Source organism: Cynocephalus volans, chromosome 12, assembly GCF_027409185.1.
Source record: "Cynocephalus volans isolate mCynVol1 chromosome 12, mCynVol1.pri, whole genome shotgun sequence".
Classification (NCBI taxonomy): domain Eukaryota; kingdom Metazoa; phylum Chordata; class Mammalia; order Dermoptera; family Cynocephalidae; genus Cynocephalus; species Cynocephalus volans.
The window spans coordinates 60,391,644-60,414,709 of NC_084471.1; the positions used below are offsets into that span (position 1 = coordinate 60,391,644).

The window sequence follows — 23,066 nt, forward strand, 5'->3', positions numbered from 1 at the left end:
CATTAGTTGAAAGACTACACTTTAAATTCCACCTTGGAATTTATGTGGGATAAAAATCCCATTCTTTGTTCTTCTGAATATAATTTTTTTTTTATCAACTTATGCCTTAATAGAATGTCCAGTGCCAGTGTTTTCATACAGAGCTTTTCTAGCTTATTTTGCCACATTTGAATTAAAAACAAACAAAAAAGTCTGTTTTATCATGGGAAGAAGAAGTATTTGTTAAAATGTTAGTGAATTTATGATCACTGAATTTTTGCTCACCTTATCAACAAGTATATATGCAAACTGAAAAACATGGAGATCACGCAAACAATGGAAGTGTAAATAAACCTTCCAAAGAAACAAAAATTCCATACTAAAAATTTCCATAATTAGGGAAAAAACGTTAAAGAAGTTTACTAGACATTATAAAAAAACAAAGACAGAAAAATAATTTTTTAAAAATTAAAGAATAAGATAGGAGGAAAGTAAAGCCACAGGGGATTAAAATAGGAAAAATAATTTGGTCTAAAAAAAAATCTCATATACTCCACTAAAGCCAAAAATTCTTTTTGCAATATTATTTTTGTCTTAAGTTAGAGACTTTTAAAATTATCATTCTCAATACTTTCACTCACAATTCTTTCATGATCTGCACATAAATGAATTAAGATGAAGAAAAAGCGACAGGGGAGAGAAGACTAACATAAACTAGATTGTAGGACCTTGGAAAGAGCTAAAATCTATTGCATACATACAATTGATAGCAAAGAAGAGAAAATCAGAAACATAAAAAATGAAGGGACATGAAAATTAACTACAATGTATATTGAGAAGTTAAAATAAAAACAAAAAAATACAACAAATCCAAAACAAAAAAAAATGATGTGAGCTCAGCAAATTGCTCATTTTTAATTGTATCAACAAAGATAACATGATTTTTGAGCATTATAATTAATTGCAGATAATTGGGCCTCTCAGCTTTTGAGTGCATTCTCAAACATGAGATCATGCCTGCGGATATACAGAAATCAATATCTAAAAAAAAAAAAAAAATGTGAAATGGGTAAATTCAAGATTTTAATTTTGGTTTTTAATCTCAGTAATTTTGATGCTGTTTGGTACTGTGAACTGTCGTGGTAAGGAATCTACTTGATATTGTGTGTCAGTGATGTCACTGCATTGACAGAACTACAGGATGACACACAGTGGTGCAAGGCTGTGATGGTAAGCTTTGTTTCTCAAAGTTGTCAGGCACTTTAAGAAAATTAGAAACATTCAGGATAGTAAGTGCCAAGGATAGGTAGATCTTTTAGAATTTTTATAATCACACTCAATTATATGATTATCTTGCATTAAAAAAAAATCAACAAAAAAATTCTTCTAGAATATAAGCACCTCCACCAACCAGGAGCCTGCACACACAGGGGCTCCTTATTAATGAAGATGAGTGGTCAGGGCCAAAAGTATATACTGCTGGTTTCAGGAATACAGTCATTCCTGCAGATCTCCACTAGATAAGACCAGAGGCAACATGGATGACTTTGTGAAGAATGAAGTGCATTGGAATTACACTGTTTGAATAGGGGTAAGAACTACAGTCTGTGGACTTTAGAAGTCTACAGGGAGAAGATAGAAGCAATGCCACTTGTTCTCTCTATAGAATAAATGGACAGAGAGGAGAATGACAATACAGATGATCAAAGAAACTTAAAAAATGAGAGTCTAGGGGAAGTTGTATTAAATGAAAATAAACGTGTACTACATATATGAACCAAAACACTTGTATCTCATAACCTTTTTTTTTTTTTTTTTTTTTTTGGTAGCTTGGGATAATCCTGTAAATGGGGATAATCACTAAAATTCTAAATACAATGTTCTATAGTAAGTACCTTTTACTTCACAAGTCATCAGTAGCAACCCCTATCAGAATTACTTAGCCATAAAAAATTTTTCTTCTAAATGCAATCTCAGTGAAAATACATAATGCCTGAGTCATATAAATATGCTGATATTTGTACGAGAAAAAAAGTCACATTAAAACAATTATGGCTATTATACAATCATTACCATTATTTGAGACAATTTGCATTGGCTAGAAAAGCAGAAAATTTGAAATTGCATATTCAATTAGCAAATGCAATCTCAAATAAACGTTAAATAAACCATAATACAAATTGCAGTTACTCCTAACCGGTTTATTATACAGGGTTTACATTTTTTGTTCCTGTATTTTATCTACCTTTGCTTCTATAACTTCTATTGAGAGGCAGCATGGTAGTGAACACCCAAAGGGCTCTTTCTGCTTTTAGATAAACCTGAGTTTTAATTTTGGTTCTGTCACATACTATCTTCTATCTTTGGATAGTTTGCCAAGTTTCTCTGTATGCCTGTTTTTGTTTTCCCTCATCTGATATACAAAGCAAATAACTTCTACCATGGCTTTGGTTTGAATATTAAACAGTATTATATAGAATAATATCAGTTTGCTTCAATAATCATGATTTTTCATTTCATTAAAAGTCTGATATATTCTAAATATGAGAGTTTTTTCTTAAGGTGTTTTCGATAAAATACAAGTTTAAACTAAGTAATCAGAATATTTCTACATGTTTATGACATCTAAATAAAATCTTATATCATATATCTTTTGGTCTTTTTTCCTGCAATCTTGTCATGCTGTACAGCCAGAAAAGGATAAGTATAAAACATCTAATTTTTAAAGTGCACGTTCGATCATATCAAACCTAATTAGTTTGCGTATTCCCTAGAGTCTGTGTGAGGCCCACTGGCCCATGAGCTAGATGGTCGAGACTTGGTACCGAAGAAGTGAAATGTATGAGGCATGGGAATTAATACTGAGAAAATGTCATGTCTTCCAAGGAGAAATACACTAGAACCTGACCCACAGCCTCTTAAAGGTGTGCTGATTGGGCCCAAAAAGGATCAGAAAAGAGGGTGGGGATAGGTCAGGACTAGACCACCCTAATTCTCTATTCAAACATTAGTGAAGGCATATTTAAGGTTAAATAGTAAAAAATACGGGGTGCTCAGTTAACACAAATGCGAAAATAATTTGGCTAGTGATCATGAACTATTTGAGTACCCTAATTTTTGACAATTTCCTTCTGTATAATTTCATAATGGGGAAACGGTTTAGTAGGAATTTTAGTGATATACTCTTGATATCTTGAACATCTAAAACCTGTTGTTCACTGGGGAAAGAAATATTTCAGCACTAAATGTTGCAAACACAGAAGACAACTATATTCCCTCCTCCATTTATGTGGCTACATAATAATGAAACTTCTAGTTTGATATTCTTTTCCCAGTCTTTGAAAGATTCTGTTAAAGCAACATCTTCTAGCAAGTTGAAGGGTGGTGGGGAGAGTGAACAAGAAGAATAATTTATATTACTCTGGGACAATTCTGAATCCTTTATGTGTTTATGTCACTGTTTCAAATGTGTTCTGGTTTAATTTTCAACATTTGTGTATGGGAATTAATATGTGTGCATAATTGTAATTTTATGCAGTGCTACCACCAGGTGTGACTGCATACATCATTATCATGTGCTTTGTGCAATTTTACTTCCCTTTCTTTTCTAACAGTTCAGTATAATCAGTGTTACAAATAAAGAGTTAATGAAGATACCCAAAGAGCAGCAAAACAAATGTAAACTGGTTTTGACTTGACAAGAAACTCATCAGTAAGTAAATAAAACTTGTGGCATGGAGAAGGCCATTCAAATGTACCCAACAGAGCATGTCTCCAGTAGCAGGTGATACAAAGGATATAGCGCCTCAGACCTAAAACCCCACGGTCATTACTTTGCTATTTATTTCCCCCTAGGGTCTGATATCTATATTAGTTTAAATGTGTGTTTTCAGATAATTCAAGTAATTTTTTGAAAACATTTACAATTGTAGAAATACTACACAATTTATAATGCTGTGTTTCTTATACTGAGCCAGAATTGAATACAAAAGCACTAATAACATAAAAAAAGCTAATTCAGAAAACAAGATTGGGTGAAACTAAACTAAAAACAGCCATATACTGCCACAGTTTTCCTGATATATTTACCTATGACATTGGCACATGTTATTTTACTTAATATTGGAAAAATACAAATAACTCTTCATATGCAAAAAAGCAAAAGTTAAATGAAAAATTGAATTTTATACAGTTTCCTATATATAAGCCACATGCTTAAACAGTGCATAATTTTATGAATCAAATGCTTAATAATAACTATTACAAAAGTTTGGTATCCAAGTGCAATCTCATAGGAAGTATGAATAGCACCTGCCTCTATTGCAGTAAGAAAATAAATGGTAAATTCTCTTTGACATCTTAAGAGTGACAATCACTTCAATAATCAAACACTAAATGTTTTTTATTAATCATAACGTTAACTTAAACTTCAGACTTATAGATGTAAATATAATTTTAGTCAAAATGCACAATTTTTCTTGTTTAAAAGTACTTTTCTCATTCGAAGTAGTATTTATAGTTTTAAAAGCATAGAACTACATATGCCTCTGTGATCAAAAGTGATTCAGATTCCCAGATGTTTTTGCATAGTTATAAAAATTAAAAACTGCTAAATTAACCTGGGATTCAATACTTCAAGCTTCTTATATCTGCAATGCCAAGTCACACACAGCCTCCGTTTCTAGAAAACTTCTTGAACAGTTTCCTGGTTTAGTTACGTGCACAGGCAGCAGGAAGTCTAATCAGTAGAAGGTGAAATCTTCAAGTGCTGCCATCTTTATAATAAGAGGGTATTTCAAAAAGTTCTTGGAAAAACAGAATTGAAAGATAATACTAACCTCTCCATGAACTTTGTGAAGTACTCTCATATGAGGCATTTTCTTTTTTTTTTTTTTTTGGCCGGTAAGGGGATTGCAACCCTGGCACGGTGTCGTCCACACCACGCTCAGCCAGTGAGCGTACCGGCCATCCCTACATAGGATCCGAACCTGCGGCCTCGGCGCTACCAGTGCTGCACTCTCCCGAGTGAGCCACGGGGCCAGCCCCATATGAGGCATTTTCAATGGCTGTGTAAAAGGCCTGCTTGTGGTTTGTTTTTTGCTTTTGCATTTTGTGGAAGGGAGATAGCTGATAGACCTTAGAGGGCTCATTAAGATCACCTGCCACTGTCAGTCAGCTATACTAAGATTACTCATAACAGTAGCCTCTGGTCATTACTATGTGTTGAAAAAAATTAGAATTTGGTCTATTTATAAACCTGGCAGCTAAGTGTATTCTACTTTGGTATTTCAGTATGACAATGAATCTGGATTGAAGCCTGATTAAAAGAAATCCCGTTATTACTTTCTGAGTTATCAACTAAAATCCTTTTAAAATTAGTGAATATAGCTCATTGCTAGGAGTAATTCAGACTTTTATTTTGATTTACATATTAGGTAAGAATTTTGAAAATGTTTATCTAATATTTCTAATGGTTCTATTCTCTAGCACCAGGTACTAATGTCTTTCCTGCCCCCTTCCCTGCAAAGAAATAATGCACATGGATTAATCAAGTTTCACAGTGCTCAGAAATAATGGTTCAAAATGGAGTTCTTTCTCTTTTCATTATCAAACTTATTTTATACATGCAAACAGTTTTATAGGAGTCAGTTGCATTTTCAAATTAAGATCATTGTCATTTTTACCCATGTGCTTGTCTTTAAAATCCACATTGTAAAGTAGCATGCAGATATAATACATTTCTTTTGTCTCCATGAATATTTTTTTACTTTAAAAAAATAAATTACTGTAGTAAAATTCTTCTTGAATTTGGTTTTTGTTTTCCAGATACTCTGTGTACATGCAGATAAGTATGTGAAAGTATGTATGTGTGTGTGTGTATATATGTAGGTGTGTGAGGGGAGAATTAATTTTCCTTCAATCAATTTCATACTTTAATACAAAATAAGAATTAAAATGTGAAGAGTGCCATTTTATGGGATTAAACATACTCCTTCTAACTACTTAAAATTTATTCAAGTTTGTTTTTCTAACCAAACCAAAGGGGTATGGGATTCAGATCTCCCTATCTAACTGAGACTCGAAGTCACTGAAAGATTTTAAGATTAGCATTTTAACCACCAATCCCATAGTCATGTATGGCAATAAACCTATTGCATGAATTCTTTATATGCATAATCTCAAATTTACCCAAATAAGTTTTTAAAAACTAATTTAAAATTTGCTATTGAGGAAAATCTAATCTCCATAGTTAATTGTGACTCCTTATTTCAACAAAGAACTTCCCAATGTTTTGAAAAACAAAAACCAAAGCAAGAACAAACTCCTAAGAAAATACATAAACACTGAAATCAGAGATGGGATTCTTCTTAAATATTAGTTTCTCTTTCTGTGGGAGTACTCTGTGCTTTCAAAACTTTGACATCAATGTCTTCAGACTGTTTTGATCTGCTTAAGTGTTCAGATTCTCCAGACTCGAGCGTATGTATTTTCTCCTTCCCTCTTTGTTCCTCCTTCTTTTCCTTTGCAAGTAATCTATAGTTTATAGCATTGCCAATGAACAGCCACACACTTGCTGTTACCACAACAGCTCCACAGGCTAGATACATGTATTTATACTCTCCAGTTACATCCACCAATTTACCTAAGAAACAAACAAAAAAACCCATCTTTTAAGGTGGCATAATAAAACATTCATAAAATAATAAAATTTTCAAGTAAATTCTTCCACAAAGCATGTAACTCTTAATTAAATCATAAAAAAGACTTTAACAAAGAGAAATATTCTAGATTATAACTTCTATATATGCTTATTAAAGGCATGTATAGGCATTTATAGCATTATATTACCAGTACACTAAATTTACTGAAAATTATTTTCCCAATAAAAATGTACAATCAAGACAAATTATGTATATATCTGTTTGTGTGTATTCACAAATACATACACGTGTGAGGTATATTTTATATCTATACATGTAGATATAGTGATATTTATCTATTTACTTACTGCATATGCATGGAGATTGCTTCATATTTTCCATGCTTCCTTTTCTCTTCCATAAAGAGGAAAAAATTACATTCTTTAGGAAAGACTCAAAGGCTCTTACATGGTTCCTCACAGGGCCTAATATTTACTAAAGGCTTTTATTAACCTGACTTGATTTTTTCTTTCATCCCACCATGCATAGTGAAATAAAATCTTCTCTGTTGATATTTAGAATTTTGTTGCTAATGAACAGACTCTAAAACTCATTTAGTCAAGCTAATTCTGTATGAATAGATAAGCCAATTGTGCTTGTCTTATATAACAAAATCAACTGGCTGATAAATAACAAAATCTACTGCTTTCACTGTTTTTGACAAATGTTTTGGTGCCACAGTATATCTATGTTGAAAGACATATCACTTTAAACATCTCTATTTGATACCAGAGAACAGCCCTGGGAACAGAAAAAGCCACAACTATACTTCTGAGGTCTTTTTTTTTTTTTTTTTTTTTTTTAAAGATGACCAGTAAGGGGATCTTAACCCTTGACTTGGTGTTGTCAGCACCACGCTCAGCCAGTGAGCGAACCGGCCATCCGTATATGGAATCCGAACCCGGGGCCTTGGTGTTATCAGCACCACACTCTCCCGAGTGAGCCACGGGCCGGCCCTACTTCTGAGGTCTTACAGCCAACTTTGCTGTGTTCCTCACTAAGTGAAAAAGTGAAAGAAAAAGGTCAATGATGGCATTAAGATCAATAAATTAAACATGAGTTTTCACACTTTCAAAATGATTCTTCGATGTAATATAGAAAGCAGTTTAAAGCTGACTAGATACATGGAAACATTTATATTTAGACTGGCAGTTACTCTGACCATTAGAAGGCAGGCCAAGAGTCTAGATGAATACTTAAGTACAGTATTAACCAAAACAATATAGAGTGGGTGCTGGAAAAGACTGGCCCACAAAAAGAATTTGATATTTATAATATTTAAAGTCTAAGACTAAACAAAGTCTTAACTTAAAAAATGCACTGATCTATGTGTGTTCAAGTCATAGGTATAGATAGCAGAATTTACTTGGAAAAGTATTCACAGCTGTAATTCAAAAGGAAACCATAAAATAATCAGAAGGAAGTCCAACAAAAATCTAATGCTTCTGTGATGACTATTTTACCTGTTTTTCTTTTCTTTTTTTCTAAAGATCAGACCAGCTTCTCAATGTGTGGGGTCCTTTTCTGGTGCTGTCCTAAACATGTATGTACTTTTCTTACTAGGTAATTTAGTGTAGACATTTTCATAGGCATTTTTGGAAATATTTCAGATCTTAAAATCTAAATATAATCTTTATAATTTACAAATATGAAACATAAGCATCTGGTTAGAAAAACAAACTTGAATCAATTTTCCTTCATTCCTGCATTCTGCGTATGTGGAATATATAATATGTGTGTGTGTGTGTGTGTGTGTGTGTGTGTGTGTGAGTGTGTGCGCGCGTGCGTATATATATTCCTATTGGTGATTTTATAATATTATCCCCTCCTTAGGCATTGAACAGGCTCCAAATTAATGTAACCATTGTACTCTAATTGAAAAAATATTCTATCTTTTTTGTAAGCATTATTTTACATTTTTGACTTATTTTAATACAAACAGAAGAAAAATATGTTCGCCAATGATAAAATAAAGAAAAAGTGGCATTTTATTTTTGTGATATGTTTTAAAAGCACAAAAGAACTCATATTGATAAAAATCCTAAAAATTAAGCTATTGGTTATCGGTCTAACTTAAATTCATAACTTTATAGGTTAAGGCTCTGAAACAAATTTAGGTCTAAAATTGACTATGAAGTTTTAAAATACCTAACAAAACCTAAAAGTAACATCCTCACAGTCTTGCAGGCTATTAGTATTATTACAAACCACATGGATTTTTCAGGCTATTAGTATTAGTATTTAAAGAAAGTCTTAGTTAATGGGTGTTAATTTTACATGTTTTGCTTTCCTTGATAAGAAATATTCTTACCAGCAAGAGGAGGGCCCAGAAGAACCGGGCCGCATTCAACAATTGTGACAAGTCCCACAGCACTGGAAAATCTTTGAGCACCGACAAGGTCCATGAGAGTTTCAAAGAGGACACTGCTAACACTCCCAAATCCAAGGCCAAAAAATACAGCATATAGCACCAGGCTTGTGTAGTTCTGTGCCAGTGGACACAAGAGATGACATACTCCATTGAACATGACTGCAAAACTGAAGAAGTACTGGATTCGGGGTCGGATATATTTGGAGTTTGCAATGAATCCTACAGAAGGCCTAGCAAACATATCAACAAAAGCCATAACTGACAGCAAGAAAGCTGCAGAATACTCATCAATTCCCTTATCTTTAGCATATGGAGCCAAGAATATAACAGGGGCAAAAAATCCTAGAAACATAATGACATTTCCAGATAGGTATATCAGAAATCCCCTGTGCTTAAAAAGGGAGAAATCTAAATACTTATTAACTTTTTCCCATATTGTTTTCTTCTCATGGGTTTTCTTCACATCTGGATCTTCCGCTCTTATGCCAGTCTTCTTTTTAGACTTAGAAGTAGTTTGTGTGGGTCCAAGGGGTCTCATTAGTGATGCAGCTACACAGCAGTTCAAAAGTATACCTCCCAAAATCAAGAAGCTTCCCTTCCAGCCATAAGTATTAAATAGGAACTGATTGAAAGGAGCCAATGAACTTAAGAAAACAGGGCTTCCTGCCATGGCCAATCCATTTGCAATGGGTCGTTTCTTATAGAAGTATTTGCCAATTATTGTTAAGGCCGGTTGCAGGTTGAAGGCTAAACCTAAACCTTAAAAGAACAAAATAAAAGGGAAAAAGAAACAAACACATTATGCCTCTCACAAAATCAATTTCTTTTCAAAATGCACATTCAAGTGGGTAAGTTGGAACTAAAAATGCAACAGCACATAGTAATTTTTGATTATAAACATAAATGTAATTGTGCAAAACCAAAAAGGTTTTCAGAATTAGACACTGATATGACAGTTTCATAGTCCTTCAATTTTAAAGCACAGAAATAAAACCAATAACTTCAACTGATGTATCAATAATCATAGAAAAGGTTGAAACTAGGATAAAATTGCTAGTTCTTAATTAAAATCACTTAATTCCACAGATAAATTAATCCCTTCCTCTTACTATGTATTTATATATACATATTATACGCATATATAGAATTGATTGCTTCCTTGTGAAAAAAGTTCAGTTTAAAAATGTATTTCCTTTCAAGCTCGAAGGAATGTGAGCAGACTAAAAGGGTCATAATTTGTAACAGTCTCATGTTTTTCCCACAGATATTTCTTTCAGTACCATGCAAATAATAAAAAGAGCAATAAATGTATGCCATTCATTTCATGTTCTATATCCCTCACATTCCACATTTAATATATATAGATGCACATGTGTGCTCACTTAAAAAAGAATGTTTTTGCTTGAAGCATAGTTTTATTTCAGAGATTAAAGCAGATTGTTTAGATGAGCCAAAGTTTCCACTGTCTAGGAAACTCCTTGGCAGTGAGTATCACCTTTGAGAAATGAATTACCTCTTGTAGTACAGCAAGGTACTATTTGACAATAGTAATGAATAAGGTTCTTCAAAAAGTATGTAAAATTGATTCATATAATCTACATCTTTTTTCCACTTAGCCTAGACATTCTTCTGTATTAATTTATGGGCTAGCAAGGTAAGAATTCTTCTATATTTGCTAATTTACCTCAATTGAGACAGAAGGAGAAGGGGTGGGCTAAGGAGTACAAAACTATGCTATCTACCCTACATCAATCATTGTGCAGTACATGCATGTCCTGAAACAATACAATGTACCCCACAAAAGTCAATATAAATAAAATTAAAAAAACAAGCAAAAAAGTGGTTAAGTATTCAGATGCTGGGACACACAGGTCTGAGTACAAATACTTACTCCAACCTTTTGATACAAACATTTTCTATGAGTAGGACAGACCCTAAAAACTGACAGGAAGGAACCAAGAACATGCTTTGGAGAGTAACAGAACAGCATGCTCTCTAATTCTACCTCGGCCATACTTGTGACATATGTAGAATAATTGTAATTAGATCCAATTTAAAAATAATAAGACTAACCAGTCTATGGTCAAGTAGATTATAAGCAGAAGAACCCAAACTAAAACCCAGGTATTGTGTTTCAAAGTGCAAGTTTCTCTATCTTACGTCATTTCCTCCCTATTCGTGACCTGAAACTTTTGCTTTCAGAAATTAATACAAGTTTTCATTAGGAGATAGGTGCCATCTATTTCCCATTCTTTCATGGCAAAATGAACATAAGATTTTAAATCAATAGATCTGAATCTGCCTCAACTAGTTACATATTTTGTACTACTGGGCAAAACACTTAGACTTTCTGAGCTCTAATTCACTTGAAAACAAACAAACAAAAAAGAGTTTTGCCAAAATCAAGTAAGGGCTAGAACTGTAAGATGTTATATAAATGACATTGCGATTGTTATTATTTGCCAATATTTATGTCCAGAATTCTGGGTACTCTATAAAGTACTACATATTAATTTTTTACATTAATTATTCCAATAACTCCCTAAGAAAAGACTTATTATTTCCCCCTTTTATAGACAAAGAAACTGAGGCATAAGGAGGTTAATTTACCTGTGATCGCACAGATAGTATGTGCTGAGTCAGGTTTAAAAGATAGATCTGTCTGCTTTCAGAAACCAAATTTGGAGTATTGGCTGATATGACTTAAGGTAAATCTCTCATAGGTATATTTAAGAGTTGACAATAGAAGCACAAAAGCCTTCAAGACGCAAAGTAATGAAATTATAAGTTAGAATAACAATAATACTATTCATATTTATGGTGCAGAAATGTCAAAATCATCTTCTCCCTAATACATTTACTTGTAGGCCCATTCTGATCTCTGTGGTCAAAAGCAATAGTCTGTCTGTACAAAGGATTCTCTTCACTATGACAATGTTTAGATATAAGAGAGTTTTCATTTACAACAACAAAAGGTGTTTTGCCATATCAAAAATGGAGAGAGATGTGAATACATTGCAAAGAGAAAGATTTTAACATCACTATTACTGTAATCTTTAATACACCTTTTTTCATCCAAAAATGATATGTGAATATGGGGTAAGACTGATCTAAAAATCACTGTAAAAAAGAGTGTACCTTTTTATCTGTGGATGTGAGGAAAAGATTCATATATATACTTTATATACTAAAGTTAGTTTTTCTTAAAACTTTGAATGTACATCTTTAATGCAATTTACTGCTCAGGCTAATAAAAATAGTGATCGCCAAATGTACATACTCAGGTCAGTTTGAGTAAACAGACATTATGCATGAGAAACAACTATAATCAGGTGACAGTATATCATTTAAAATATTTGTGTTAGTGGCAAATGTGCCTCACTGAGCTTTTAAACAGGATCATTTGAGTAAGGAAAAGAAGGGGACAGGGTTAAATAACTCTGCCATATCAGAACACAAACAACAAATATTTTATTTTTGAAGTTAAATCAGTGCATCCAGAAAATATCTCTTTGGCACCACGTGTAACATATTATAAGTGGTAAGTCACACACTCTAAAAGGGAATAAGTAATGAAAAATAAGTTTTAAAAAATGAAGCTATTTATTTATACCAGAGAGTCTGTGTCCATAATACCATCTCAACTGGCTAAAGAGTAAAGAGTGAAAAAGTAAAAACAAACCAAAGCTCTTTTCTTTTTGACATTTACATGACAATGCATAACTTGTCTGGTAACTTTTCCTTTTTTCTTTTCTTAAAATAGAAATATTTGGCCATCTTATAGCTAGTATTTCAATGCACGAGATGAAAATACTTTAAAATAGCAATGTTTATAAAAAGTATATTCAAAGAAAACAATAAAAATTTTCGGTTGTTTATCCTTCTCACAGAGCTTTGCAAACAGCAGAAGTGTTAAGAAGAAAATAAGCTGAAAACAAAACTTGGCTTACCTCCAATGAATCCCACAGTGAGGTAAAGCTGTACTACACTGGTACTAAAAGAGGCCAAGATCATGCCCAAAGAGCATAGTACGCCTCCTACCATCACCACTGGCCGACTGCCGTATTTATTCACCAAAACACTACTTATGGGACCTAAAGTGGAAAGAAGATTTAGAAACATTCAGTTGTTGGACATTTATTTATTTATTTTTAACATTTGTTAATTTTGAAAATTGACAAAGCACATTTTAATGATCAAAGGAAAACTATTAGTTCACATGGAATACAATGAGAATTTTTTAATACTTCACAAGTAATCAGTTTGATGGGTTATTTTGAACCGCATATATGAAAACACATGGAATAGTAAATTAGAAGTGTTTAACATATAGTTTGTTATGACCATAACTATACAGATTTTGATGAAAAAGTTTTTCAACAGAACATAGCTAAAATGTCTAAAATATCTTAATAGATTCAGGTAAATTTATGTAACAAAAGTCTGTGGATTAGATAAATGACTTGTCCTTTTAGAATTATATTTTATAGAATAATGTGTATGTATGTGTGTACACACATATATGCCATTAATCAGAGCTCAAATTGGTTTTTTATTATATTCAACTGTGATATTTCTTTAATACTATATTTCATTGATTCTAAAGATACCAATAGTTTTCACATCATATTATATAAGCAATAAGGATATATTACACTTGATGGCTTCTTCCAAACGTTATCAGGCAGAGGTCATAGGTAGTAATGTAGCTATGACGGCCTATGTGTGCTTGAATTTAGTAATTATTTCTTGGTACAATTGCTTAACCCTTCACATCTCACACCTTTTAAGGAGCATTTGAAAAAGGAATATAAAGATAAATCCTGATTTTTGTCTAAAAAATTCTTTGTTGACACAGTTTGGTGAGGTTGAGAAAGTAGCAGCAACAAAACTTACAGAATGGGAGCAGCAGTTTAGATACAATTACCAGAGAATATGGCAGCTCTCTCCTTTAAGTTACATTGCGTCACAAGCAAAGAAAACAATCTTACGTATGAGACACAGACATTGAGGACTCTGAGTCAAAAATAATTTAGAAGAGTCAGATACTGAATGGGAAGAAGTTTTAGAAATGCCTTACACAATTAATTTAACGCATATTTTCTGACGTATATATAGGCATGTATGCATGTATAAAATACTCAGGAGTGATTACAATGATTAAAATAATTTATGTTTAAGTCTATAAAAGCTCTTCTGGTCATTATAAAATAAACGTTCTAAAAATTAAGAAAGCATTGTGTCTTTAGTTGGAAGCATTTTTTTCTTTCTTGGTGCATCATAAAATAACAGTAAAACTTAATAATTGAAGCTATCTTAGATTCAATAAAGGTCCATATTATTTTATGGAATCTCAATATGTAAATGGCTTGCTTTGACATTTCCTTCTTAACTTAAAATTATATTTCATCTAAAACTAGGGACACTGCCTCAAGGTAAAAAATACTACGTTAGGTCAGAATTCTCAGTCCAATACTGGCATAAAAAATGATTTTTTAGCTAGTACTGTAACAAATATTTGCTAAGTGCTGTTGTACGGCATTTCAGAATTTCTACATGGATCATATTCAAAACATACCAAGATTCATTTATCAGTACATTCATATTCTTTCACATATAATTATTATTTTATTCTCTAAATATAATTTTGAAACCAAACCTCAGTACCTAATAGTACTTAATATTACTCCATAATATCTTTTGAAAATATATTGGAAATAATACAATTTTAGAAAGAGATAACTCAAAAACACAAAAAATTTTGCATTTATAATAGCAGACAAAATAAAACTTTAAAAAGGCCATATGAAAGACAGTTCTACAAAAACAAGAGAATTGGGAAGAAAAATCAAAGAAACTTGTACAAGATGTGTGAAAACAATAGAATGGGTCTTAATATGGTAAAGTCCACCAGTGTTAAGAGGTGAAGAGAAGTAAATATACATACACTTGTGTATATGATACATATTAGATATAACATATACATATGATTTAGGAAATGAGCATCTTCATTAAAAAGCATACAGATAAATCCAAATAACTTTTTGTAGGAAAGGGAGTCAGAATAAATTGATTGGCTTTGATTAATTATTGAATTTTGGTTAACAGATACAATGAATGATAATGTATTATAATGATGAATAAGCTAACTATCCTGATCTGACTATCACACATTGTATACAACTATTTAAAGTCAACTTGGTACCCCACATATATGTATAATAAATTATTGTTAAAAAAAAAACACATTATTACCCTCCCTGCAAATAGAATTTAGGTGTGAATGTTTTATACCCCTCCATCCCTATTCCTTTTCTTAAAATTACCCAACCAATTTAACTCAATTCAGTTTAACTAAAATTGGTTCAATGCGATATTTCTTAATCTCCTGTATAAAGTCAGTTGATTCACAACAAAAATAATAAATAAAACACAAATATAATCGTAGATGTATTATAGTCAAAGGGGAAAATAATCAATGTAATTTTTAAGACCTGTGATGGATGCTATGGTAACTGCTAGACTATCATAATGGATTCAAAGGCATTTATCAATTATTTGGAATAATATATCTAATCTACTCTCAGTATTATTTATACTATGTGTGCCATTTTCTATGTTGTGCTTGAATAACCAACAAATAGACAAATGGGCTAATTAGTATGTTTTATGAATGTGTTTGCCTAAATTTTGTAAATTTAAATTTGAATCACAAATTAATTTGCAATGTATGGAAAATAACTATATCTATAGGTTAGGATAAACACCTCAAAGCTTTTTCTTTCATTACTGTGATTAATTAAGGATAGTTATTATAGAAAACATTTAGAGAAGGCATTTGTTTTGGAGAAGGCATTGACAACATCTATAGCGGCATCAGTCAAGATGTGGTGAGAGTTCTAATTTTAACAAATATTTTATGTTAAATTATATATGTTAGTTAAATGATCTCCTGTAAAGATATGTTTACATAATTCATCTATAATCGTTTTCTAGAAAAAAATACTTTATAGGTGATTTATTTAGAAATAATCAAAGCTCTTTCCCCCTAAACCTTAAATGCTTACAAAACATTCTATTTTGTAATGGTTGCAGATAAAATTTTAGTTTATAATATAGAATATAAGAATTATTTTGCAAAGAATCTCCAAATGCTTAATATTAGTTTGTGGAGCCATCTAACATTAAAGGTAAACACAGCACCATCCAACACCTCTCTCTGTCCTACAAGCAGTTTGACTTATTGTATTAATGAGAAAGTGGAAGATGCAAGAAAAGAATACATTCCCATAATATCTGACAGTTGTTAAACATGAGGTAGCCTCACAAGTGTCCCTATTTGATGGGCCTTAGGCCTAATTATATCCTAAGCTTGGTCATTCAATTATTTATTTAACTCAATCATTCCTGAAGTTTTTACTTGGTATGTGTTTTTTAAGTAATTGTAATGTTTAAGCATTAGTTATATCCTCTTGCTGAAGAGATGTCTTTATCATTATACAATGACCTTGTCCCTTTTTATAGTTTTCGGTTTAAAGTTTACTCTATCTGATATAAGAATAGTTATTCCTTCTTGATTTTGGTTTCCATTTGCATGGTATATACTTTCCCATCCCTTCTCTATTAGTCTGTGTGAGTCTTTTACAGGTGAAGTGAGTTTCTTGTAGACAGCATATAGTTGAGTCTAGCATTTTAATTGATTTAGCCAGTCTATGTTTTTTGAATGGGGAATTCAATCCATTTACATTTAAGATTGTCATTGAAATGTATTGCCTTACTCCTAGCATTTTATTGATTTTTGGATGGTCGTTTATATATATTTTGTTCCTTTCTTTCTCTTTTATTCTTTGTATTTGGTGTTTCCTGGGTTTTTGTAGTGGTGAAATACACTTTCTTTCTTGTTTGTATATCTACTCTACCAGAAGGTTTTATCCTTTCTTGTGTATTCATGATGTTGATCACTGTTTCTTGGATTCCAGGTATAGGACTCCCCTGAGAATTTCTTGTAGAGCTGGTCATGTGGTGAAAAACTTCCACAGCTTTTGGATGTCTGGGAAATACACTATTTCTCCTTCATTTCTTGGACACCCAGATATATAAAGCAAATATTATTAGACCTAAAGAGAGAGTAAGGCAATAATAGTTGGGGTCCTCAACACCCAACTCTCAACATTGAGATCATCTAGGCAACAAATCAGCAGAGAGCACAGGATTTAAACCACACTTTAGACCAATTGGACTTGATAGACATCTACAGGACATTTCATCCAACAACTACAGAAATAAAAATTCTTTTCACCAGCACATGGATCATTATCCAGGATAAACCACATGTCAAGTCACAAATCAAGTACCAAAAAATTTTAAGAAATTGAAATCATTTCACGTATCTTTTCAGACCTCAATGGATTAAAACTAGAAATCAATAGCAGCAAAACTTTGGAAGCTATACAAAGACATATAAATTAAACAACATGATACTAAATGATATATGGGTCAAAGAAAAAATTAAACAGGAAATCAAAAAATTCCTTGAAACTAATGACAGTAAAGTCCTATCATACCAAAATCTCTGGGATACTGCAAAAGCAGTACTAATTAATAAGTATTAAGGCTTATTGAAATAAATGCCTATATCAAAAGAATAGAAACACTTCAAATAAACAACCTAGTGTTATACCTCAAAGAACTAGAAAAACAAGAACAATCCAATCTGAATATTGGTAGACAGAAAGAAATAATGAAGATCAGAGCAGAACTAAATGAAATAGAGACCACACAAAAAAGAAAGATACAAAAGATCAATGAAACTAAAAGTTGTTTTTTGAGAAGATAAACAAAATAGACAAACTGTTAGCTAGACTAAGTAAAAAAAGAAGTGAGAAACCCAAAAAACAAAAGTCATAAGTGAAAAAGGAGACATTACAATGGATACCACTGAAATAGAAAGAATCATTAGGGACTACTGGGAACAACCATATGCCAACAAATTTGAAAATCTGGAAGAAATGGATAAATTCCTGAACACATGGGAACCTCCAAGGCTGAACCAAGAAGAAATAGAAAATCTGAACACAGCAATAACTAGTACTGAGGCTGAATCAGAAATCAACAGTCTCCCAACAAAGAAAAGCCCAAGCCTGAATGACTTCACTGCTGAATTTTACCAAATCTTTAAAGAAGAATTAATACCAATCTTTTTCAAACTATTCAAAAAAATCAAAACAGAAGATATTATCCCAAATTCATTCTATGAGGCCAGCATACCCCAATACCAAAATCAGAGACACAATGAAAAATAAAACTACAGGCCAATATCCTTGATAAACAAAGACAAAAATTCTCAACAAAATATTAGCAAACAGAATTCAACAGCACATCCAAAAAATTATGCACTATGATCAAATAGGATTCATCCCGGAGATACAAGGATGGTTCAACATATGCAAATCAATAAATCTGATAGACCACATCAGCAAAATCAAGGACAAAAACCACATCATCTCAATACATACAGAAAAAGCCTTTAACATAATTCAACATCCCTTCATGATAAAGTCTCTCAACAAAATAGGTAAAGAAGGAAAGTATGTGAACACAATAAAAGCCATCTATGACAAACCCACTGCCAAAATAATCCAGAATGGTGAAAGCTAAGCTTTTCCTTTAAAAACAGAAATAAGACAAGAATGCCCGCTATCACCACTCCTGTTTAACAATAGTACTAGAAGTGCCACCCAGAGCAATCACAGAAGAGAAGGAAATAAAAGACACCCAAATTGGAAAGGATGAAATAAAATTGACTGTGTTCGTAGATGACATGATCCTATACATGGAAAAATCTCAGGATTCCACCAAAAAAACTATTAAATCTGATAAACGATTTCAGTGAAGTTTCAAGATGCAAAATCAATATACAAAATTCAGTTATATTTTTACACACCAACAATGAAATAGCAGAAAATGAAATCAAGAAATCATGCCCTTTTACAATAGCTACCCCAAAAGTAACTAAGAAGGTGAGAGTTCTTATGATGAGAACCACAAAACAGTGATGAAGAAATAAAATTGGACACAAAAAGATGGAAAGATATTTCATGCTCATGAATTGGAAGGATTAATTTTATGAAAATGTCCATACTACCCAAAGAAGTCTACAGATTCGATGCAGTGCCCCTCAAAATACCAATGGCATTCTTTGCTGAAATAGAAAAAATAATCCTAACATTCATACAGAACAACAAAAGTCCTCGAGTAGCTAAAGCAATCCTGAACAAAAAAACAAAACAACAAAAAAAGCCAGAGGCATTATACTACCTGGCTTCAAAATATACTACAAAATTATAGTAATCAAAACAGCATGGTACTGGCATAAAAATGAACACACAGACCAATGGAACAGAATAGAGAACCCAGAAATCAATCCACATACTTATAGCCAACTGATCTTTGACAAAGGCACCAAAGACATTCACTGGGGAAAGGAGAGCCTCTTCCACAAATTGTACTGGGAAAATTGGATATCCATGTGTAGAAGAATGAAACTAGACCTGTACCTATCACCATATACCAAAATCAACTCAAAATGGATTAAATACTTAAATATAGTACATGAAACAATAAAACTCATAGAAGAAAACACAGGGGAAACACTTCAGGATGTAGGGCTGGGCAAAGACTTTATAAATAAGAGCTCAAAAACACAGACTACAAAAGAAAAAAAATAAGCAAATGGGATTACATCAAACTAAAAAGATTCTGCACAGGAATGGAAACAACCAACGGTGAAAATACAACATAGAGAATGGGAGAAAATATTTGCAAACTATGCAACTGACAAGGGATTAATATCAAGAATATACAAGGAACTCACACATCTTAATAGAAAAAAAAATCCAATTAAAAAATGGGCAAATAAGCTGAATAAATATTTCTCAAAGGAAGACATACAAATGGCCAACAGGCACATGAAAAAAATGACCAACATCACTAAGCACCAGAGAAATGCAAGTCAAAATTGCATTGATATCATCTTACCCCAGTTAGATTGGCTATTATTAAAAAGACAGAATAACAAATGCTGGCAAAGATGCAGAGAATGGGACAGAGAATGAGTATAGCCACTATGGAAGACAGCACGGGCATTTCTCAAACAACTGGAGATAGAACTACCATATGATCCAGCATTCCTGTTAATGAGTATATACCGAAAGGAATGGAAATCATCATGTCGAAGGCATACCTGCATCCCCATGTTTACTGCATCTCTATTTATAATAGCCAAGAGCTGAAACCAAACTAAAAGTTCGTTGATGGATTACTGGATAAGGAAATTTGGTATATATACACAATGGAATACTACTTGGCCATAAAAAGAATGAAATTCTGCCATTCACAGCAGCATAGATGAGCCTGGAGAAAATTATGTTAAGTTAAATAAGCCAGGAACAGAAAGAGAAATTCTGAATATCCTCACTCCTAAGTGAGGGAGGGTGAGAGGGAGGGAGGAAAGAAAAAAGGAAGGTAAGAAGGAAGAAAAGAAAGGACAATCAAAATAATACTTTCAGGGGCCAACCCCATGGCTCACTCGGAAGAGTGTGGCGCTGGGAGCGCAGCAGCGCTCCGGCCGCGGGTTGGGATCCTATATAGGGATGGCCGGTGCGCTCACTGGCTGAGCCCGGTGCGCGCGACGCCAAGCCAAGGGTTGCGATCCCCTTACCGGTCACAAAAAAGACCAATAAATAAACAAACAAACAAACAAACAAACAAATAAATAAATAAATAAATAAATAAATAAATAAATAAATAAATAATACTTTCAGAAGGAAAAGAACAGAACTGTGTTTGCTAGAGGTGGGAAGGGGGTTAGCAAGAAATTGGTTAACAGACACAAAACAATTAGGAAAAGTAAGTTCTATTGATTGACAGTCCATCTATGCAGCTATAATTAACATTAAATTACTGCATGTTATCAAACGGCTAGAAGAGAGGAGATCAAATATCCTTAATACAATGATATGATCATGTTTTGTAATGATGAATATGCTAATTATCCAGATTAGATCATCACACATTGTACATGGGTATTGATATTCCTACACTACAAATATGTATAATCAATTACAGTTCACTAAAAAATTTGAAAAAAAATCATTAGTTATATCAATATGAAAAGAAAATTCTCTATCTGTAGAAAGTTATATCTGAGCCCATACCTAAATAGATCAAAGGCATTGTTCATAAAAACATTTTTTTTGTATTTGTCAAGCATGCCAAAAAAATGGTGTGAAAGAATAATAATGTCTTATTTATAAAGACATTCACAAAAATATCAGACTGTATCTAAATCATACTGATCTACTCACTAATTCTTCTGATCCACCTTTCCAATCCATCTCAGAATTTTCAGTGTCAAAAATAATAGCCGCTTTCATGCTAGCTATGAAATTGTCAAGAAGGGTTTCATCAGAAAGCAGTGTGAGAATCACAATATTGCTGCCCATATATCAGCTATGTCTTTGTCTTCTGAAAGATAACCAATAACCTTTTATGGTTGTGGCTCCATAACACTTAGCAAAAGAATGCTTATACTGGCAAGGATGCTTTTCGTGGGTTCCTATAAATTACAGGGAGCAGTTGCTCATTCTCAGAACTCCCAGTGCACTTATAGTTAGTGACACATACACGCACACACACACTCCTCTCAAACATTTATTTTCTATTTATTTTAGTTGTCCTGTTCGTACATTCTATTCTAAGCCCTTTGAAGGTAGTTGCCGTATACCATTATTATTCGTCAGCATTTTATTATTACTCTTTGCAGACAGTGTGCTAAGAATTGTATGTGCATTATTACACATGCTTTTCATGGCAACCCTATGATATAATTGCCTAATTAAAGCTCAATTGATACAATTGAGGTACAAAGTATTTAAATAACTCATTCAAGGTTACATCAACATTGAGTGGTAGAATGTGGATAAGAGGCCATGGTCATCTGATTAAAAACTCATGCTTTTGCTTTCCATGCAGAAAAGTGTTAACACAGCAGGGCTAAGACTGCTATCCTTAGAAAGGCCTGCTGTCAAGGTTGACTCTTGGCTGTCATCTGGGAGCCTGGATTTCCAAAGTGTTCCTACCATTCTCTAACTGGTAAAAGCGGCAAACTGTGCCTAAACTGTTGGTACACACAATGTGGTTTATGCTTATCTCATGTATTCGTATAATGCTCATTTTTCCTTCCAGGTGTCTGAAATTTTGGTGCATGCCAGGCAGAGAATATCTATACGACCAGCTCTCTAAAGAAAACCTTAAGCACTGAGTCACCGTTTAGCTTCGTGGTAGACAACACTGCCTACGTGTTGGCACAAATAGTTGTTGGAGGAATTACGCCCATCTAGTGTGACTACACTGGAAGAAGACTTGTGTAAATTTGTACCTGGTTTCCTCTGGACTATGCCCCATATGTTTTTCCTTTCGTTGATTTTATTTTGTATCCTTTTACTATAATAAATCATAGCCATGAAAAAGACTATGCTGAGTCTGGTGGTTCTAGCGAACCATCTGAAAGTGGTCTTGAGAACTCTGAACACGACTACTGCACTATATCTCTCCTAAGGCTAATTTCAGCGCTTTGCATATAGTTTTAAACAAATGAGTTTTTGTTACATATTTTAAAAATGTATGATCTACATATATATGAACTGGTCTGCTCTTTCATATATTGTTATTCTGTTTTGCAAACATGAACTCATAGTGCTTGTTTTTATTTCTTCTGTATACTGCATGAGTACATAATAAACTCTATGAGAAAAATTGGAGCATATGTTATGTGACAAATGCTTTGTAAAATATACTGATCAATCTAAAACTATGAATTGGAATGGACTATCAATTTCAGCTATATAAAATTTTTGTTCATAGAATAAATACTAAGAGAAGAAACGATAAACTGCTATAATTTATTTTTCACTTGCTTTATTTCAAATTTGTATATGTGGTATCCTGTCAAATCA

General features: G+C 32.8%; 1 protein-coding gene across 10 annotated transcripts in view; it reads right to left on the bottom strand.

Annotated features, from left to right (window-relative positions):
• Positions 1–870: 870 nt before the first annotated feature.
• Positions 871–23,066, bottom strand: part of SLC16A7 (solute carrier family 16 member 7) — a 187,753-nt gene continuing 165,557 nt past the window's right edge. For all 10 annotated transcript variants that reach the window (XM_063074585.1, XM_063074580.1, XM_063074582.1 and 7 more), the window contains 3 exons: positions 13,002–13,145; positions 8,992–9,810; positions 871–6,622 (listed from right to left, as the gene is read on the bottom strand). In XM_063074585.1, coding sequence (XP_062930655.1) covers positions 6,348–6,622; positions 8,992–9,810; positions 13,002–13,145 — 1,238 coding nt within the window. In that variant the 3' untranslated portion in view covers positions 871–6,347. The remainder of the gene's footprint in view (positions 6,623–8,991; positions 9,811–13,001; positions 13,146–23,066) is intronic.